Here is an 18,106-nt window from a genome sequence, read left to right as displayed (position 1 = left end):
GGTTAGGGGTTCGATCCTTGCTAGCACTTTACCCCTTACGGGCCGTCTCGGTATGAGCGGGGATTAGTCTGGGTTGTGGTTAAGGCTTAAAGGTGCCATCCATATTTGGGGCCCATTCAGAACCACATCGTGGTTCAAACCAAAAAAAAAAAAAAAAAAAAAAAAAAAACAAACATGGGCAAAGGGTCTGTGCATGCAAACCACGTGAGGCCCAAACCACCCCAAAGCTAGGCCGGCACGCCCATCATCTTCTTAACAAATTCAAATCCACCCTTCACTATTGAGTAGTGTTTTCTCTTAATTTTTGATTTGGGTTCTTCAGAAACACCTCAAACTCGCTCGCTGAATTTGGGTTCATCATTTCTGCTGAGAAATAGATAGAGCTCATCATTCTCTCCATGCCCAACTGTTGACTCTGTGCCAACCTCTCATCACCGGCAAAAGCAAAACGAGGCTACCACCATAGCCACGAATCACGCCGCTGCTGGTAATTTCATTCTCTAATTTTTCAAGAATTCATATGCTTGCTTAACTTGAAATGCTAGGTTTCAATTACACAAATTTGGGTTTTCTGATTTTTTCATTGATGGTTTTTTAGTACCCTTCCTGTTTTTTTTGCCTTTTTTCTTCTGCTTGCATCAACCCCTCTTCGTTTTTCTCACCAGTGAATACGAGTTGCCGTTTGAAGAAGAGATTTCAAAGCCATGCAAAGCACGAACTTTTTATCAATCCCATGCCTACCATCCGCTCCTACTCATCGTTAGCTTCACCCAATAGCTTACCCAGTTCGTTTTTAGCCTCAATCGCGACTTTGCTCAAAGCCTGTAAAACCCAATACCATCTACAACAAGTTCATGCGAAGATTATACACAAGGGTTTAGAGCAAGACTGCTTCCTCATAACCCAATTCATTTGCCTCTGCAACACTCTCTCTTCCCTCTCTTACTCCACCGCCGTCTTCGACAGCGTTCACAGTCCCAGTACCTTTCTCTGGAACACTTTGATAAAAGGGTACTGCGAAAGGTCGAGTTTTGCCGATACTGTTGACCTCTTTGTTCGGATGAAGAGAGAGGAGGGTGTTCCCGATAGGTATACGTACCCGTCTCTCGTTAAGGCCTGTGCGAGTGAGGCGAAGGTCTGGGAAGGCAGGGCAATACATGGGACTGCGGTGAGGTGTGGCTTTGATGGGGATGTGTTTGTGAGCACCAGTTTGATTGACTTGTATGGAAAATGTAGGGAGATTTTGTGCGCTCGCAAGGTGTTTGATGGAATGTCTGAGAGAAATGTAGTTTCTTGGACGGCTATGGTTGTTGGGTATGCGAGTGTTGGGGACTTGGATGAGGCCCACAGGCTGTTTGATCAGATGCCGCAGAGAAATGTGGTGTCTTGGAATGTGATAATTAGTGGGTTTGTGAAATTGGGTGATTTGACAAATGCTAGGAGGATCTTTGATCAGATGCCTGAGAAGAATGTGGTTTCTTTTACTACGATGATTGATGGATATGCTAAATACGGAGATATGGCGTCTGCAAGGTTTTTGTTTGACCAAGCCCCTAACAAAGATATTGTTGCGTGGTCGGCATTAATATCTGGGTATGCACAAAATGGTCAACCCAACGAGGCTGTGAAGATATTTCTTGACATGAGCACGAGGAATGTTAAGCCTGATGAGTTTATAATGGTGAGCTTGATGTCAGCTTGTTCCCAAGTGGGTTGCTTTCAGGTGGCTAAATGGGTTGATTCTTACGTGAGCCAGAGCTCAATTGATGTTCGTCAGGATCATGTTCACGCGGCTCTAATTGACATGAATGCAAAGTGTGGTAATATGGAAAGAGCAACAAGTTTGTTCGACAAGATGCCTAAACGTGACATGATTTCATATTGTTCTATGATACAAGGGTTGTCGGTTCATGGTCAAGGGGATCAAGCTGTTGCCCTCTTCAAGAAGATGTTAAATGAAGGTTTGGCTCCTGATGAGGTTGCTTTTACAGTCATCCTAACAGCCTGTAGCCGGTCAGGGCTCGTTGAGGAGGGTTGGCACTTCTTTGAATCAATGAGACATAAGTACCATTTGACTCCCTCCCCTGATCATTATGCATGTATGGTTGATCTTCTTAGCCGTTCAGGACGGTTAAATGCAGCTTATGACCTTATACAATCAATGCCTGTGGAGCCTCATGCTGGTGCTTGGGGTGCACTACTTGGAGCCTGTAAGCTAAATGGCAATATAGAGTTAGGGGAATTGGTTGCTAATCGACTTTTTGAGATTGAACCCCTAAATCCTGGTAATTATGTGCTATTGTCCAACATCTATGCGGCAGCGGACCGCTGGTTTGATGTTTCTGCTGTGAGGGACAAAATGGAAGAGCAGGGAATTAAAAAGATAAGAGGTCGCAGTTGGATTAGTTCAAAAGGCTGAGCTTCTTGCTAACTCCCTTGATGCAATGCCTGGAGTTTATGCAGATGGCAGACAATGTTCTCTGACGTCTACATTATGTAATTTAAGCATTTACCTTATTAATGCTCGTATAGAACTGTTATTTACTTTATGTACGTGCTTTAGTATTTCTGGATCCTAATCTATTAGTTTCTTCTCTACAGGAAGTGAACGATGTACTGATGGCTATAGATCATGTCATTGACTTGGGCCTTGCCAGTCCATCAAAACTTGCAGTTCTTGGTGGTTCTCATGGTGGATTTCTGACAACCCACTTGATTGGCCAGGTGTGGTAGTTTATCAAATAGCATGACTGTGTGCCTTTAATGTACAATGCACAGACTCGCAGACTATCTTCATGTGTATTCTATCTTGTTATTGTTGTGCATTCCAAGTCCTGGATACCACTAGTTGATGATTCAACTTTTGGACAGCTGCTTATTTGTGTACTGGTGGTTTGGGGCTTTCATGCTTAAAGTTTTCATTTGTATTTTTAAAGCGTATAACTTATGCAAGGTTGGTAGATGAATGCTCTAAAAGGTGGAAAGTACATGTACTTTTAGTTGTACTTAAGAATTCAATAATATTGTAACTGAAATTCTGCAGGCACAATATAAATTTGTTGCTGCAGCAGCTAGGAATCCTGTTTGTAACCTCACATTAATAGTGGGTACAACAGACATCCCTGATTGGCGCTATGCGGAGGTCTATGCATGTGAGGGTCAAAATAGCTTCACAGATGCACCTTCAGCTGAGCATCTGACTTTCTTCCAGAGCAAATCTCCTATTGCACATGTCTCGAAGGTATATACTTTGTTTAGGCTTTTTTTATGTTACGATCTTATGATCCTACTCTGGATTTTGAAGCTTTTTTTATGTCACGATATGATGATCCTACTGAGATTTCTGTAATATATAGATTTAACATTTAGTCAAGAAACGTGAAACATGCAATTAATTTCCTTTTCCAAAAACAGCTAATATTTAGAACGATATTATCTACTTCTAACTTTTTGATTTTTGTTGCTCTCTGCAGGTCAAAACACCCACCCTTTTTCTTTTGGGTGCTCAGGATCTTCGTGTTCCAGTTTCTACTGGGTTGCAAGTAAGCTAATATGTTCCCCTCTTAATGAACACTTTAGTCTATTTAAATATTTTACAAGAATAACAAGTGCTTGGATAATATTTCTTATTGGCTGCACTGCATCAGAAAGTGAATGAAACATAAAATACACACACCTTTGGAATCTATAAATTTATTTATTTATAATCTTTTTTCTTTTAAAGTGGTTTCCCTTGTCCCCCAAGTGGGTGGGAAGAATTTGATGCATACACGGTTACATAATTGTAATGATGTGAAATTAGAAAAGTGATCTGGATATTTATTGTTTGTAGTATGCTCGGGCATTGAAAGAGAAAGGAGTTCCTATCAAAGTCATTGTGTTTCCTAATGATACTCATGCAATTGAGAGGTAAAGTAAACACATGATCCAAACGTGCTTCTGCATTGTACTAGTCTCTCAGTGTCAGTAACTACTACAATCAAGCTCATAAAATTTCATACTTGGGTTTCAATTCCATCTGATAACAACTCCTGTTTGCAGGCTGCAATCGGACTTTGAGAGCTTTCTGAGTATTGGTGTGTGGTTCAAGAAGTATTTATCGTAAATGAACGGGCATTTCTCCCCTGCTTTTACTGCCTCAATTCGATTTCGAGAGCTTACTTAATATTGCTGTTTTTATGGGCAGTACAAATTTCTCATGCAATGCTGTGCATTAAAGTTACACTCAGTAGGTTTCTCAAAAATAAAATAGTTCTCTCAATAGTTTGGATCCATTTATAACCGTACTCTTGACGTTGAACTTGTTGAACCGTCCAAGCCTTTGTCCATCATGTATAATCTTCAGTCTTTTTTATCTTAGATGCAAATTCCAAATTTTTATCTTCAACAATCTCCTATATAACGCATCACAAAATATCCACACTCCGTATTTGTTGGTTGTTTAGGAGTTCCCTACACATAATTATTGATTAGTTGTCGGTCTTTTTGAATATTTGTAGTAGTGATTCTACTTGGAGAATTCGATGCCTTCGCCTTCCATGTCTTCATCAACCATCATGATGCTCAATAAGTCCTTCATGAACTAATTTCTTTTACTAGGGCTACGATGTAGCCTAGCTATGATTACTCAAATTACTTGATATTGTTAATTTTATTTATCTATACATGTTGAGTATTGGGATGAGACCGGAAGGAGATTCCTAATAAAAAGCTTCTAGTAATAAGTTCCATAAATTACGTAGCCGACTTGAAAGATTAGGTTATGGTTTGTGTAATCTTTATTGTTTTCCACAAATCTTAATAGGTTTTTAGCTATCTAAATTCATAACTAGGAATAGAGTGGGTTGATGGTAAGGAATACAACTAATATAACTCGGAAGAGAGTATTGGTGAGGTAAGGGAAAATGGTTATCAACATGTTAGGTAATTAGCATTAACAAGTTAGAAGGATTTGGGTGGGATTAGCTAGGTGAAATCGGTGCCCTAGTGTTGCATTCCTAAAAGGACACAAATTAATGTGCAAACAACCAATTAAAAATACCCGCAAGTGCACGAATCTAATGAAATATAGATTATGTAAGTACGGGGTCGATCCCACGAAGAACTTGTCGGCTTCCTATAAGTTCTAATTTGAGTACGTAAAGAACACTTATTTAACACACCACAAATGCACAAATGCAAATTGGAAACTAAAAAAGAGTAAAGAAATGTAAAAGAAATGAAACAACACAAGAAACCAAAGAAAAAAACAGAAACAGCACTTTCTATCACCCTTTTATCACCTATGAACAGTGCTGTAAACAATGAAAATGAACAGTGACGCCGGTCGTGAACAGTGATGACCGGTCGTTTTTGGACAGATTCATGTGCGACCGGTCGCCTGAACAGTAAAGACCGGTCTTTTTTGGCAGATTCGTTTCTCTGTTTTTCCAGTTTCGACCTCTGTCCAGTGTTTTGCATATAACTTTCCAACCGTTTGTCCAAATTTCACGTTCTTTATGCGGTTGGATTTAGCACAGAAAATGGAAGAACACAGCGCGGACCAAAAGTCCAAAACAATTACAGAAACAAATAAAATCAGTGACAAAGACACATAACGTGTCAAACACGCACACACACACATTTTGGGGGGGGGGGGGGGGGGGGGGGGATTTTGGTTTTGGTTCAAGTGACCTAATTCTAATGCATGAAAGTAAATGGACTTTGAATTTAAATGAGAATGGCAGAGATGAATTATCAAAATGTGGAATTAAAATGTAACAAACACTAGGGTTTCGGAATCCACCCTAAACAATTCTACCTATGTTCATGAATACTCAAGTGATGAACTCTAAATGTGTTAATGAAGATGTTCGCAATCAAGACCATGGGTCGTGGCTCAAGACGCATTGATTCTCTCTAATATACGTAAAGTGCATGGTTCGTGCTACAATACTTGTGCCCTTCTCATAACCGAACCTAGGTATGGTTCGTACTTCAATTCAATTACAAGGAAAACCCATTAAGTTCAAAGAGAATATGAACATCACAAGAATCCTAATAGCATGGTGTTTACATTAGGTATTCAAGAAACCAATTCACATGGATGGTTCTTACTCCATCCATTTATTGCTTAGGAAAACATGAAGATACACATAATCCCAACAACCTCAAGAAGAATGCTTTCAAAGATGGCCAACCAAGGAAAAACACACATCAAGGATAGATTAATTTGGTGAATTGGAATTCATCAACAATGTCTAGAAATTCATACACTCAAGCATCAAAACAATAAGGTTTTCATGTTTAGGGCTTCAACCTAAGCCCTAGCTATGGAGTTTAGTTGCTCATACTTATTCCAAATACAAGTTCAAAATAAAATTAGAAAGAGTTTACAGATTTTGAGAAAATGATGAAAGCTTCAAGGTCATCAATGGTGGAAGCTTTCCTCTCCACTTTGCTTGGCTGCACCTTGGCTTTCTCCTAGCTCCCAGCTCTCCAAAATCTGCTCTCTATGTCTAGAATGATAGAATGGATTCAATTTCCCACGTTCAAAACCTCTCCCACTTCAGATTCCAATTAACTTTCCATTGCCCATCAATTTCCAGCTCACAAATATAATATAAAACTCATACTTTAGTTAAAGCCTTTGCCCTTGTCCCCTTTGCCATGATGAAGCCTTGTCTTCACAAAGATGCCAATTTCTTCAGAAAATATCTCATTTACTAAGGTAATTTCTTGTTACCAAGTGTTATGGTAACAAGAAGAATCAAGATGACACAATGGAGGTAAAAGCTGGCCAATTTCGGATTTCCAGAGCTGTGGTAACATGCTGGATTGGTTGGATAGGCAATACTTGTCCAATGGAGCTCAAATTTGGATATGTTGTAGTTAACATCCATTGGAACAAGTTTCATGAAGATCTTCACCTCATCCGAGCACCAGAGCATGTTGATCCCAGGCCAAGAAGTTGACCTACGAAAATGAACAAAAACAGAATTTATAACCAATAATGCACTTTTAGCTCATTTTCATTCTAACCAAGGTAAAATCTAAGAAAACACAAAAAAGAAGTAAAAAACTATAAAATGTCAAGAACTAACTCAAAATAATAGGTGAATAACATGAAAAATCATGTGCAAAAATGAACCGAACACCTAGTGCGTTATTATCTTTGTTTTCATCTTTTACATTATTTACTTAATCTCAATTTATTTTACTTGCTTAATTAGATTTTAATCATCATAATTCTCTTATCGTTTAATTCAAATATAATTAGAAATAAATCACTCTAGTATTTAATAGATTAACTTGATCCCTGTTGGAACGATACTCTATTTACTACTATACTAATTTGAGCGATATTGTCCACTTGCAATTAATCACATCATAATCCCACTCATCAAGACCCCGCTTGTGCGAGAGAACTTAAAGAACTCAAGGAAGAACTGGACAAACTAAGGAGGTGATCAAATCAATAATCCTTTCTATTTTCCCTCCTACCGTCTAAATCATCAACATTTCATCCAATTTTATGTTAAATCATTAAAAATAAATTTTTTTTTTGGAAATTTTTTTTTTAAAAAAAAAGTGAAGAAAAAAAATAATATGGCCAGCTCTTCTCTATCTCTCTCACTCCATCCTCTGTCAAACCCCATCCACCTTATTCAAATTTTTTACTCTTAAAAAGTATGAAAAATAAAAATAAAAATAAAAATGGAAGAAAAACCAAAGCAGGTACCCAAAGTCCCAACCTACCTAGTGTTGACAGCAACTCTCTCTCCCACATGAAAAATTCTCATTTTGATTTCCACCAAAACCAACTCCAGCCCCAGCCCCAGCCACCCCATGCCCGACCCCTTCTCTTTATCATCCCAAAACTTATCAAGACACCCATGGAAGTTTGGGGGAAGAAGGGGTTGGGAAGATGATGGTGGTTGAGGTGGTTTGGGTGTTGTATTTGTGAGAGGGATTAGGGAAGATGATGGTAGGGCTGGGTGTGGCTGCCAACCATTCAATGCCATCACAGCAGCCAGTGACCCACCCCCTTCCTCGAAAACAAGTCGGGCTTGCCAGGGGTCGACCTGGACACCGCTCCAGCCAGGCGGAGGTGTCATTTTCAGACCCAAGCCTAGAGATTGGAGCATCAAGATCAACCGCAAGGAGAAGAGGCTCGCGATTTCGATGACGGTAGCTTGCGCGACGGAGAACACGATCGTGGTTGAGGATTTCAGCGACGAGTTCGAGAAGCCAAAGACGAAGGAGTTCATTGCTGTGATGAAGAGGTGGGGATTGGACCCGAACGAGAAGATGACCTTTTTGATGAGGGAGGTCGCAGAATATGTGAGGCTTTCGAGTAGAAATATTGGGACTTTGAAGATGTTGACTCTGAGGACTTTGAATTTGTTTGATATTTTGAATGCGGATAAATTGATTTTGAAGCTAGAGATTGTGAATTATCTGAATGCGATATATGGGTTGAATTATGAGGGCAACGATGAGGACGAAGAGGACAAAGAAGGTGCATAGGAAGAAGATGAAGAAGAAGGTGAAGGAGGAGGTGAAGTTCAAGATTAAGTATTTTTATGTCATTTGCTTTATCTTTGAAACTCGTTTGATACTTTTTAATTTGGGTTGTTTACTTTCTATGCAGTTGTAGGTCTAGTTTTTGAATATGTGAACGCATTTTGTTGGGTTTGATTTAGAATTTGGATTGTTTACCTTATATTTCTATTATTATTATTTCAAATTTCAAATTATTTTATTTTATTTTCACATGGAAATGACCAATTTACCCTCATATTTAACGGCAAATTGGATGAAATGTTGAGGATTTAGACGGCAGAGGGGAAATTGGCCAAAAAAAGAAGTTTATATCCTTCATTTTCTAAAAAAAAAGGATAGGGGGCTAATTGAAAGTGAGCTACAAGTTCAGGGGGTATTTCAGTAGTATACCCCAAGAAAATTAACAAATAAATAAGTAAAGGAGGCATAAAATATATATAAAATATAGGCTTATCAGATTATCACCGGGAGGTGGTGGGTGCAACAACAAGGGCCTTCAAAGCCAGCTTCATTTCTGTCCTTGTTTTTGAGTATAGTGGTGAGTGCAGTTGCCGCATCTCTCTTCAGCTTTGTAACTTCAATTGACAGCTTTTCCACCTTCTCATTTTCTAACTTGTACCTTCATCACAACGCAAATCAAGGACCAACCCAAATCAGGGAACTATCTTATTTTTTTTTGGTCTGAATAAGTTTCATTGATAGATAGGCAATGCCAATTACAAGAGAGTGAAACTCATAAAAATGAGTCTAAACAAATGCAACAGTAAAAGCCCACTACAATAAACTCAAACATGCATAAAGTCCCCAACTGGCATAAAACCAGAGCCCACAACTGGCATAAAGCCAGAGCCCAAACTGACATAAAGTCAGGGTACAAAATTGGCATAAAGCCAGAGCCAACCGAAGGCAGAACCACCACCAAACGCCAAAGCACCGCTGCCGCTGCTTCCATGAAGACCGAGACATCGCCACCAGGACAAATGATGAGTGAAAGGACTGCAAGCACACCAAAACACACAAAACAAAAACAAGAACTACAAATCTGAAAATCCCTCGCAATACATAAATCGACCATCAAAGACATAATAACTCCAACAAAAACGAAACCACCAAAGCACCAAGAAGGAAACCGCAGCCAATCCAAGAACAAACCTGAGAAAACACTTCCCAAAGCCAAAGAAACCAACAACCCAAGAGTGGAAGGAGGTGGTGCAAGCACTCGAGCAAGAGCTCTACACATCTTCCGAAGGGGACACGAAAAATCGTGTTTGGGATTAGCCGCTGCAGCCCATGGGGGTTGATAGATCCAAGAGGGAGATAGAGTCTTTGAAGAAGACATAAGAGGAGGGAGGAAATTTAAGGAAGCTCGGAAATTTAAATAAAAAAGGAAGAAAAACAGTGATGAAGTGAAGAGGAAGATGGAAAATGGATGATAACAGAGAAGGAGTGAAGGGGAAGATGGAAGATGGAGGAAGGAAATTGGAATGAAAGAGGTATCAGGGGGGAGGGAAGGAGCCACCTCCCCCCTTGCTGCGTTGAAAGACTGAGGGTTTGAGAAAGAGGGTGTGTGGCGCTAGGGTTTCCTTGAGAGAAAAAGTTTCCAATTTGCCAAGGGTTTAGGGTTTAGGGCAAGTTTCAACCTTGCTAATACTATACTGCAACTTGTACACAAGGTCACCAAAATAAGAGTTCAGAATGACTAAATATACACTATTGCCTTTACCTTCATTACGATACATGCTATGTTACTAATTAACACTAATTAGTGTATGATATCAACACTAATTAATATAACCAATTAATTCAAAAACAGAGTCCTTACCTCTCTGCAAGCCATCTGGCCCTTGCAACGGGATCCTCGAGCTTCCTCTTCTTCCTACTCCTCCTAAGGTTCAAATCTTCTTTGTTTTCTTGTTCAATATCATCATCATCATCTAGCACTATTACCTCTATCCCCTTCTCTCTTGTTTTTGCTTTTACTTCTTCCTTATCAGTGCTAGAGCCCCACTGCACCATCCTAGTGAACTTTAGCTCCTAGAAGCATGGGCCCAACACTTGTCTGGTAATTTGTGGCTGTCGCTTCGGGTGTAAACGCCCAGAATCTCCAAATGTTGCTCCGATCTGCAATTTCCTTGGTTGGGATTCTCCTGGCAAAACACCTCTGAAGCCACTTGTGGAGTCATCACATACCTTGCATCAAGTGCGAGAATCGGATTCCCAAATTGATATCCTCGTTCAGCGATGTGAGTGTGCAGAGAGTGAATGCTTGGGCACGCCACACACACTGTGTGCTGATCAATACCACTCACCTGCGTATACAACAAAAGTGGAACAAAATGAAAACCCAAACCAAAAAACAAGACTATTTGTGGGTTTCGTGAAAAGTTATAATGAGTTTTTAGCTGTAGAGATAAAGCGCTCGGATCAGGTGAGAACGCCTATGTGAGAAATTTATATGAGAATCAATCGCAGCCGTTGAAATGCATTCGATCGGTTTAAGAGAAAAGGCAAGCTTATGGTGCAAACGGGTAGGCTACACTTTCCCCTTAACAGAGGTGTCAAGTCATGCTTGGTTCGAAAAAATAGCGCATTTTTTCTTCCTGATAGTGGCGCCTTTCTTGTCAATGGAGTTATGAATGAACCCAAATCATAACACCCAAATACCTACCAGACATCAAGTTCTGTATTCCTTATCTCTTCTGGCAAAAACTCCCTAGTCTACTGTTTCTGTTTGACTTCCTCTTCTGCTGTCGCAAAACCTCCGTCTGAATCAATACGTTTCTGTCGAATTCCCTCTGTCTCTTTGATATTAAAGTTTGCATGTTATATTGCATTCACTTAATGTTTAAATTTTGTTTAGGATTTTAGGGAGGATTTTAGGGCTTTGATTTTCTGGGTAAGAGTAGTCTGTCTCTGTAGTTGTTGTGTTTGCAAAAATATAAATTGGCCTTAGTTGGTTTTTTGTGTTGTGTTTTCTAGTTATTAGTAATTTGTTGAAGCATAGTAACTCTTTTTTAAAGTTTTATCTGCGGTTTAAAAATTCTTTCATTTATCCAAAAGTTGGGTTGTATTTTGTTTGCAATTTTTTGTGGTAATTTGTTGAAGTGTAGATTCACAGCTGTTGCTTCTTCCTATTTTTGTTTGCTTTCTGGTTGTTTGTTGTGTTTTCGTAAAATTCCAGGAATCTTCATGTGTTCCTTATTGGAATCCTGCTTTGGCCATCTAGTGGTGTGAGTGTAGGGCATCAATTTAGGGATTTAATGGGCCTTGGAAAACAAATAATAAATACCAGTAGAAGTAGAACACATGAGAGAAAATTGAATCTTAACCGTGAATATGAGATGATTTGGGATGCATAAGGATCAATGTATGTTGTAGTAGGTATCAATTCTGTATCTGAATGTGTTGAAAATAGTGTTAGTAGGTATCAGGTCTGTATGTTAATGTGTTGAAAATAGTGTTTGTAGGTGAAATTATGTATCTTAATGTATTGAAAATAGTGTATCAGTTTTGTAACTTAATATGTTGAAAATACTGTTAGTAGGTATCAATTATGTAATGTGTTGAAAATAGTGTTTGTAGGTTTGAAAACGTGTAGATAATATTGTGAGTATGTATCACTTCTGTATGTTAATGTGGTCATACTATTGTGAGCAGGTATCACTTTTGTTTCTTAAGCAAAAGGTGTCTGTTGTAGGTAAAAAATGGATTCTGGGTTTGAGTTTTGTTTCCTCGAGTCAGAGGTCTGTTCTGTTTGGGTGAATAATTTGTGTGTGGCGAGTACAGTTCTGTGTAATTTTGGGGCGCATTTCAGTGAGTCGCTTATGAAAAGATTTAGAAAGAGCTGTTTTGGGCACCTGTTGTGCCTCCATAAAATTGCATTTAGTGGTCAAATTGTGTGTGGTCTGGCACTTTGGCGAGTAAGAGGACTTGGTGTGAAGAACATGCTGGGCCCTAGTTATGCAATAGGGTCCAAAGTTGCTCAATTCAGTGTAAATGATTTTTGTTTGATAAGTGGTCTAAAATGTGGAATAGAGCCTGACATAACGTCCACCGAGGATGCTCATAATCGATTTATGAAAGCGCATTTTATCAACAGGCGTCACATTACTGGCCATGACTTAGAAAATGCATTCCTAAAATCCGAAAGAGGAAGCGAGGACTCGTTCAAATTGGGATTGCTGTATTTTGTGGAGTTTGTGATAAACCCCAAAATGTAAAGATAAATGAGGACTACTTACATTTGGTTCATAAAATGAATGAATTCAACAAATATCTGTGGGGATCTATATCGTTTGAGTGTCCGCAAGATTCTTTGTTGTTTGTTCCCGGGAAGAAAGAGAGTGATGAAGACAATGATGGGAAGGGGAAAGGACAGAAAAAGCGAAAAAAGGTGGTGCGGAGTTAAGTGAGAAAAGGGAAGAAAAACGTGGAGGATGAGAAGCCTAAAAGAATTAATAGACCTGCATGGAATATAAAGGGATTGAGCTATGCTTTCCAGGTATGATTTAGTTCAAAATTAGTGTTTGTAAAATTTAAGTTCGTAACTAAGTATTGTCTTTGATAATCTATTTGTTGTAGATTTGGGCGTATGAATTAATTGCTGAATTGGGAATTGTCCCCCTTAGATATTGTAGGTGAATCAAGGAACCTGCATTAGTCCCTCGAATTTTCCAATGGGAATCCATAGATAAAGTGCCTGAATTTAGAAAGCTGAACGCTTATATATTTCAAAGCAAACAAGTGTGTAGTTAATAATTGATTTCAATAGTATGTTGGTTTCATGAGGAAAGCTGATTACTATTGTATATGACATGTTAACTATATATGTTTGACAACCTGTTATACTGCGCCTCTTATGACCAAGTGAATTGGAGATGAGGCAAGCATATTGGAGTTGGGGATCAGATGTTCCTGAATGTGATGCACCTAGTGTAGCCCCGCGACTATGTAAGGACCTTGATGAATTAAACTCTGTTGTGCAGCAGCTGAGGAATGAGGTTTCAGTATTGCACCGTGAGAAGGGTGAGCTGGAGAAGAGAGTTTTACGCTTGGAAAAGTGTACCAGTCATGCAGACGCCAGGAAGAGTGAGGATGCTGGAGAGGAGAGACATAAGAGTGAGGATGCTAGAGAGAAGAGACATAAGAGTGAGGATGCTGGAAAGGAGAGACATAAGAGTGAGGATGTTGGAGAGGAGAGACATAAGATTGAGGATTCTGGAGAGGAGAGTGATAAAACCGAGGATGGTGGAGTAGCCGAATCGAGGGAGGAGTGTGTACAAAATGCAAAAGAAAAGGTGCAATATACAACCCCGGATATAAATTGGGATAATCTAGATGTGGTGTGTGTCACCCTTGTTAAATTTCTTACGAATCCTCCTTGAAAGATTGACATGTCCACTGCGGAGGGTGAATGTGGTGAAGATGTTATAGTTGGGGTGGGGCAAAAGAGGGGTCGGGGAAAGAGTGAGACTCTTGGTCCTGTGACAAAGAGGCGAAGGGCAGTGGTAAGGGAAACTCCATGGCAAGGTCGGGAGAGTCCCATTATTTTGAAGGACACAATTGCTGACCCCCTAAGGCCTGTTCCTCGTGATTCCTTTCTGGAGGTGGCGAAATTCTACTGGGAATGGGGACAATAAGTAAAGTAAGTTCCTTTTGCCCGTCTGTAGTGAAATGTAAATGGTTTATTATGATTACTTATTGAGTCACTAGTGAAACGGAAATGATAATAACAATGATTGACAAATATAGTTCACATGTGAGGTTATGTGGGAAGAAGGTATGGAAGGTTTGCATAACTTCTTTGTTCGGTTGCTGACCAAGGACTGTTGGTTGGATGACTCAGTAAGCATTGATTGATTTGGGATTTTGTTGAAATGCCCTTACTATGTAGTATTTTATTGATTTACTAATGGAAACAACCCTTTGATGTAGAAAATTGACATGGCCTTGCTTTTGCTATGGGAGCGGCACAACAGCTCTGGCAAGTGGGTGGGTTCTAACTGGACGATACTGGACACCACTTTTCAGGTCTATATTATTTCATAAGCATTGGTTGTTTTAAAATTCCGTATCCGTTATGATGCATAACTCGTGTGCCACTATGCAGCAAATGAAGGAAAAAATGGGAAAGGAGGATAGGCAGCACAACAACGGTCTACTAGGAATGGTAAAGGGCGAAGGGCATAAGTTGGCTAAATCATGGTCGTCTGTGAATAAAGTTTTTTTGCCCTTCAACCTACAAAGGCAGAAGCACTAGATCTTACTTGTTATCGATTTAAATGAGTGTGAGATAAGGGCATATGATTCAAAAGTAGATTTGTGCAGAACTCAAGACATCCAACGAGCTGTGCAGCCGGTGGCGAAAATACTATCTCGGTTGTTACACGATTTTGGATATATTGGTGACGGTCTACTTCTCAAAAGTGAGTGGCCAATTATTCGCGTTTTGGATGCACCCCAACAAGTAGGCGGGGAGTCATATTCGACCTAAACACTTTGGCTTATGAAAGTGCGCTTTTGTTGTACAATGAATGACAACTTCTTCGCTATGTTATAGGGGCGACTGTGGGATGTACATTCTCAAATACTGCGAGTTTCTGAACTCCAATGTAGACCTAGCCAATATTTCCCATGGCATAATGCCCTTGTATATGTTGAAGCTCGCTGTACAGTTGTTGCAGGGATATTAGTAGCTATGATTCATTAGGAGAGACAATATTACATAAGTTGCAAAGTTTTTAACTGGGTGGGTGTAGTATATGAACTTGCAAACTTAATTTAACTGCGTGGGCGGTTTGTAGGTAACAGTTGTTGAACTGATAGCTTTGTATTGGCTCAATTCGCGAGTTAGAAAACAAACCTTTCTATAATATAAGGGAAGCTCAAAGAGCTTTCTTCGCATGCTTGAGCGCATCTTTCCCATTTGTAGTAAGGTTTTGAAAAGGTAGTTTTGAGTCTTACTTGTTAAGGAACAAACTCTTCTTTATGATCCAACTCTCCCTTTTCACTTAAAATTAAAGAATAAGTTTTTTTATTGTTTTCAAATACAACCTGTATGAAACCGTGAACATATATTGTGGATACTATGTTGAACCCTAAACCCTAAATGGTGCATGATTATTTTCAAATGTGGAATAAATATGAATATATCTTGTTTAGGGCAAACACGATTGTGAAGTTAAGATGTAGGCATATGAACTGTTGAAAAATTCACTTACTAATTATGCTCAATGCTTAATTCATAATTGTAGATTCCCAAACACTTCTTCATATTTCATAGCTGTCCGGATTACAAAATTACAAAATATATACTTGAAAAGCCAAAACATAACAAAATTTAAAAATATATACTTGAAATTGCTTGAAGATTTCCAGACGCAAGAAGTTTCTTACTTTTTCAACAATTGAATTGCCAAATTCAGAAATGATAGAACTAACAATAGTAGGAGGATATTTTTAATGCCCTTCACTATACGGATGACTTCAGCATATGCATTAAGTTCCTTCACATCCACCTGGTTTTGAATGTGAGATTCAGTTGGCCTGTTGGCTGCAGTCACCCATTCATAGCCACTACACCTTGTAGCTCCCTAAAAAAACATAACAAAGTTGCATTTTTCAGTTTCGGATTACAATGTCAGAGCATATGCTTCTACTTTGTAGTAGTTTTCGTTGTATTAGGCAATGCCCGACCTGAGTTAGTGTTAATGGCCGATATGGGTTAGTGTTGATTACATACAGCTTATTAGGTTTTACACACGAGTGTTGGGAAGATAATACTTACATATGTTGTGAAGCACTTCCAATACGGTCTGCCCAGATTCCTTTCGGATTTGGAAATTAGCATCACCATCTCAGCATTGCAGTGCTGACACCTCTTTGATTCAGTGTTTGATGAAGAATTCGACTTCGCTTTGCCCAAGAGGGAAAATGAAGATAAGAGAAGAACTCAACACTTCCAAAAATTTGGTCAAAACCCTGAAACAGACCTTCCTTCAATTTTGAAAAGGAATTTTATTTTATTTTTTGGGGGGAACTAATATGGAGTTTGAAGTTTGAATTGGCCTTTTTTGGTCCTCACAATCCGTGAGTGGGACATTCGAAATTTCCAAGAATTTATTTATTTTTTAGCCCTAACCCATGAGCGGGAAAGAAAAGCAATGCTTTGGGGAATTTTTAATATTTTTTTTTAACCCTAAGCACTCTACAGTAAACCCTAAACCGTAGAGAGCCAACCCCTAAACCCTTAAAGGCGTTTTTTAAATCAAAATTTAAGTGGCAAAAAATAAGAAATTGTAAAAGTGGCGTGTGGTGACATGAGAATGCGCCGCGTGTTGCTGAGGTTTGCAGCTACCCACTCCAGCGCCTCCACTTGGCATTTCTTGTATATTTTATTCATTCTATTTTCCAAAAATCGTAAAAAATGCATGAAAATTCAGGAAAAAATGGGGAAAATTCCTAACTGTGTCTGGGGATGAAATACTTCGTTAGGAGTATTGGGTTAATACTTGGCAAGGAGTTTTTTTTTAAAAAAAAAATGATATTTAAATCATTATGTTAGTGATAAGGGATTTCCGGAATATGGGAATTTTGTTGTTGCAGAAATCCTAAAAATTGCAAGATAAATCCGAAAATAATGGGGAAATGTCCTACACGGTTATAATCAATATGGGAAAAACCCTCCACTTATTTCCTTGGTTAATTTCGATATTTAAATCATTATGTGAGTGAAAAGGAATTTCCAGATGACTTTATTAAACTTTTGTTTTGTTGCAAATATAGTTTCAAATGCAGGACAAATCCGGAAATTAGGGGGAAATATCTTGGCGTATTTATGGGATCATCAAAATATCTTAGAAGATCAAGGATGACTCAGACTTCCACTGTTAACGAAGTGTCTGAAAGGATAATCCCTTATGCGTTGACAACACGCAACCTCCCTGCCATATGGATGTCTGTAATCTTGAACGAATGACTGTTTCGGGGATCGGAACTAGCAATTCCCCATTTCAGACCACTTACTCAAACCATATAGGACCCAAAACCCCCTGTGCAACAAACTAAAAACATAACATCCAAAACAGATGCGCACATGCTACTTTGTAACACAAACGTCTACAACATGACTGAAATTGGATCTTACAAGTGTACTCATCTGTAATAAAACCATAAATAGACCTTGAAATAAAAACAATACAATCATAAACATAAGGTTAACACAGTTTCCCCTTTAAATAATAACACTCAAAAGCAAAAACACACTTTCATAATAATATCCATATCATACCATGAAGATCGAAATTAAATCCACGAGGTCATCAAATGGAGTTCACTCTAGAAGCAGAACAACTCCCTCTTCCATTTGTAGGGTTCACAGCAGTTCCATAGGTATACGTTGTAAGAGTATTCGCCCCTGCGGTGCCATAATGTATACCATATACCACTCCCGATTACCCTCACAGTGAACACAGTCTTCAAAATAAGTTTCGTGAGCAGTAAACTTTGCAAGCGTTGGAGGAGTCACCATGCCACACATTGTATACCTCAGCAGTCGATAGAT

General features: G+C 39.0%; 1 protein-coding gene and 1 pseudogene across 3 annotated transcripts; both read left to right on the top strand.

The window, feature by feature from the left end:
- The first annotated feature begins 262 nt into the window (after positions 1-262).
- LOC110759601 (acylamino-acid-releasing enzyme 1-like) lies at positions 263-4,359 on the top strand. Of its 3 annotated transcripts, none has more exons than XM_021961688.2 (6): positions 267-487; positions 2,602-2,724; positions 3,044-3,241; positions 3,474-3,542; positions 3,833-3,909; positions 4,042-4,359. In XM_021961688.2, exons 2-6 carry the CDS (start codon positions 2,620-2,622, stop codon positions 4,103-4,105), a joined length of 513 nt encoding a protein of 170 aa, XP_021817380.1. In that variant the 5' UTR covers positions 267-487; positions 2,602-2,619; the 3' UTR covers positions 4,106-4,359. The 3 variants fall into 3 exon arrangements, with proteins under 3 accessions (XP_021817378.1, XP_021817380.1, XP_021817379.1); XM_021961687.2 differs by lacking the exon at positions 267-487 and adding an exon at positions 2,355-2,496; XM_021961686.2 differs by lacking the exons at positions 3,044-3,241; positions 3,474-3,542; positions 3,833-3,909; positions 4,042-4,359 and adding an exon at positions 666-2,496 and having other exon boundaries at positions 263-487.
- Positions 4,360-7,874: 3,515 nt separating this feature from the next.
- On the top strand, positions 7,875-8,556 carry LOC110759606 (large ribosomal subunit protein uL4c pseudogene; annotated as a pseudogene).
- The last annotated feature ends 9,550 nt before the right edge of the window (positions 8,557-18,106 follow it).

Source organism: Prunus avium, chromosome 8, assembly GCF_965620075.1.
Source record: "Prunus avium chromosome 8, drPruAviu1.hap1.1, whole genome shotgun sequence".
Lineage (NCBI taxonomy): Eukaryota > Viridiplantae > Streptophyta > Magnoliopsida > Rosales > Rosaceae > Prunus > Prunus avium.
The sequence above is the reverse complement of the archived record's forward strand: the minus strand, read 5'-3'. Positions and strand labels throughout refer to the sequence as shown.

Coding starts and splice junctions, on each gene's coding strand:
- LOC110759601 (XM_021961686.2), top strand. CDS start 734: ATGCCTACCATCCGCTCCTACTCATCGTTAGCTTCACCCAATAGCTTA.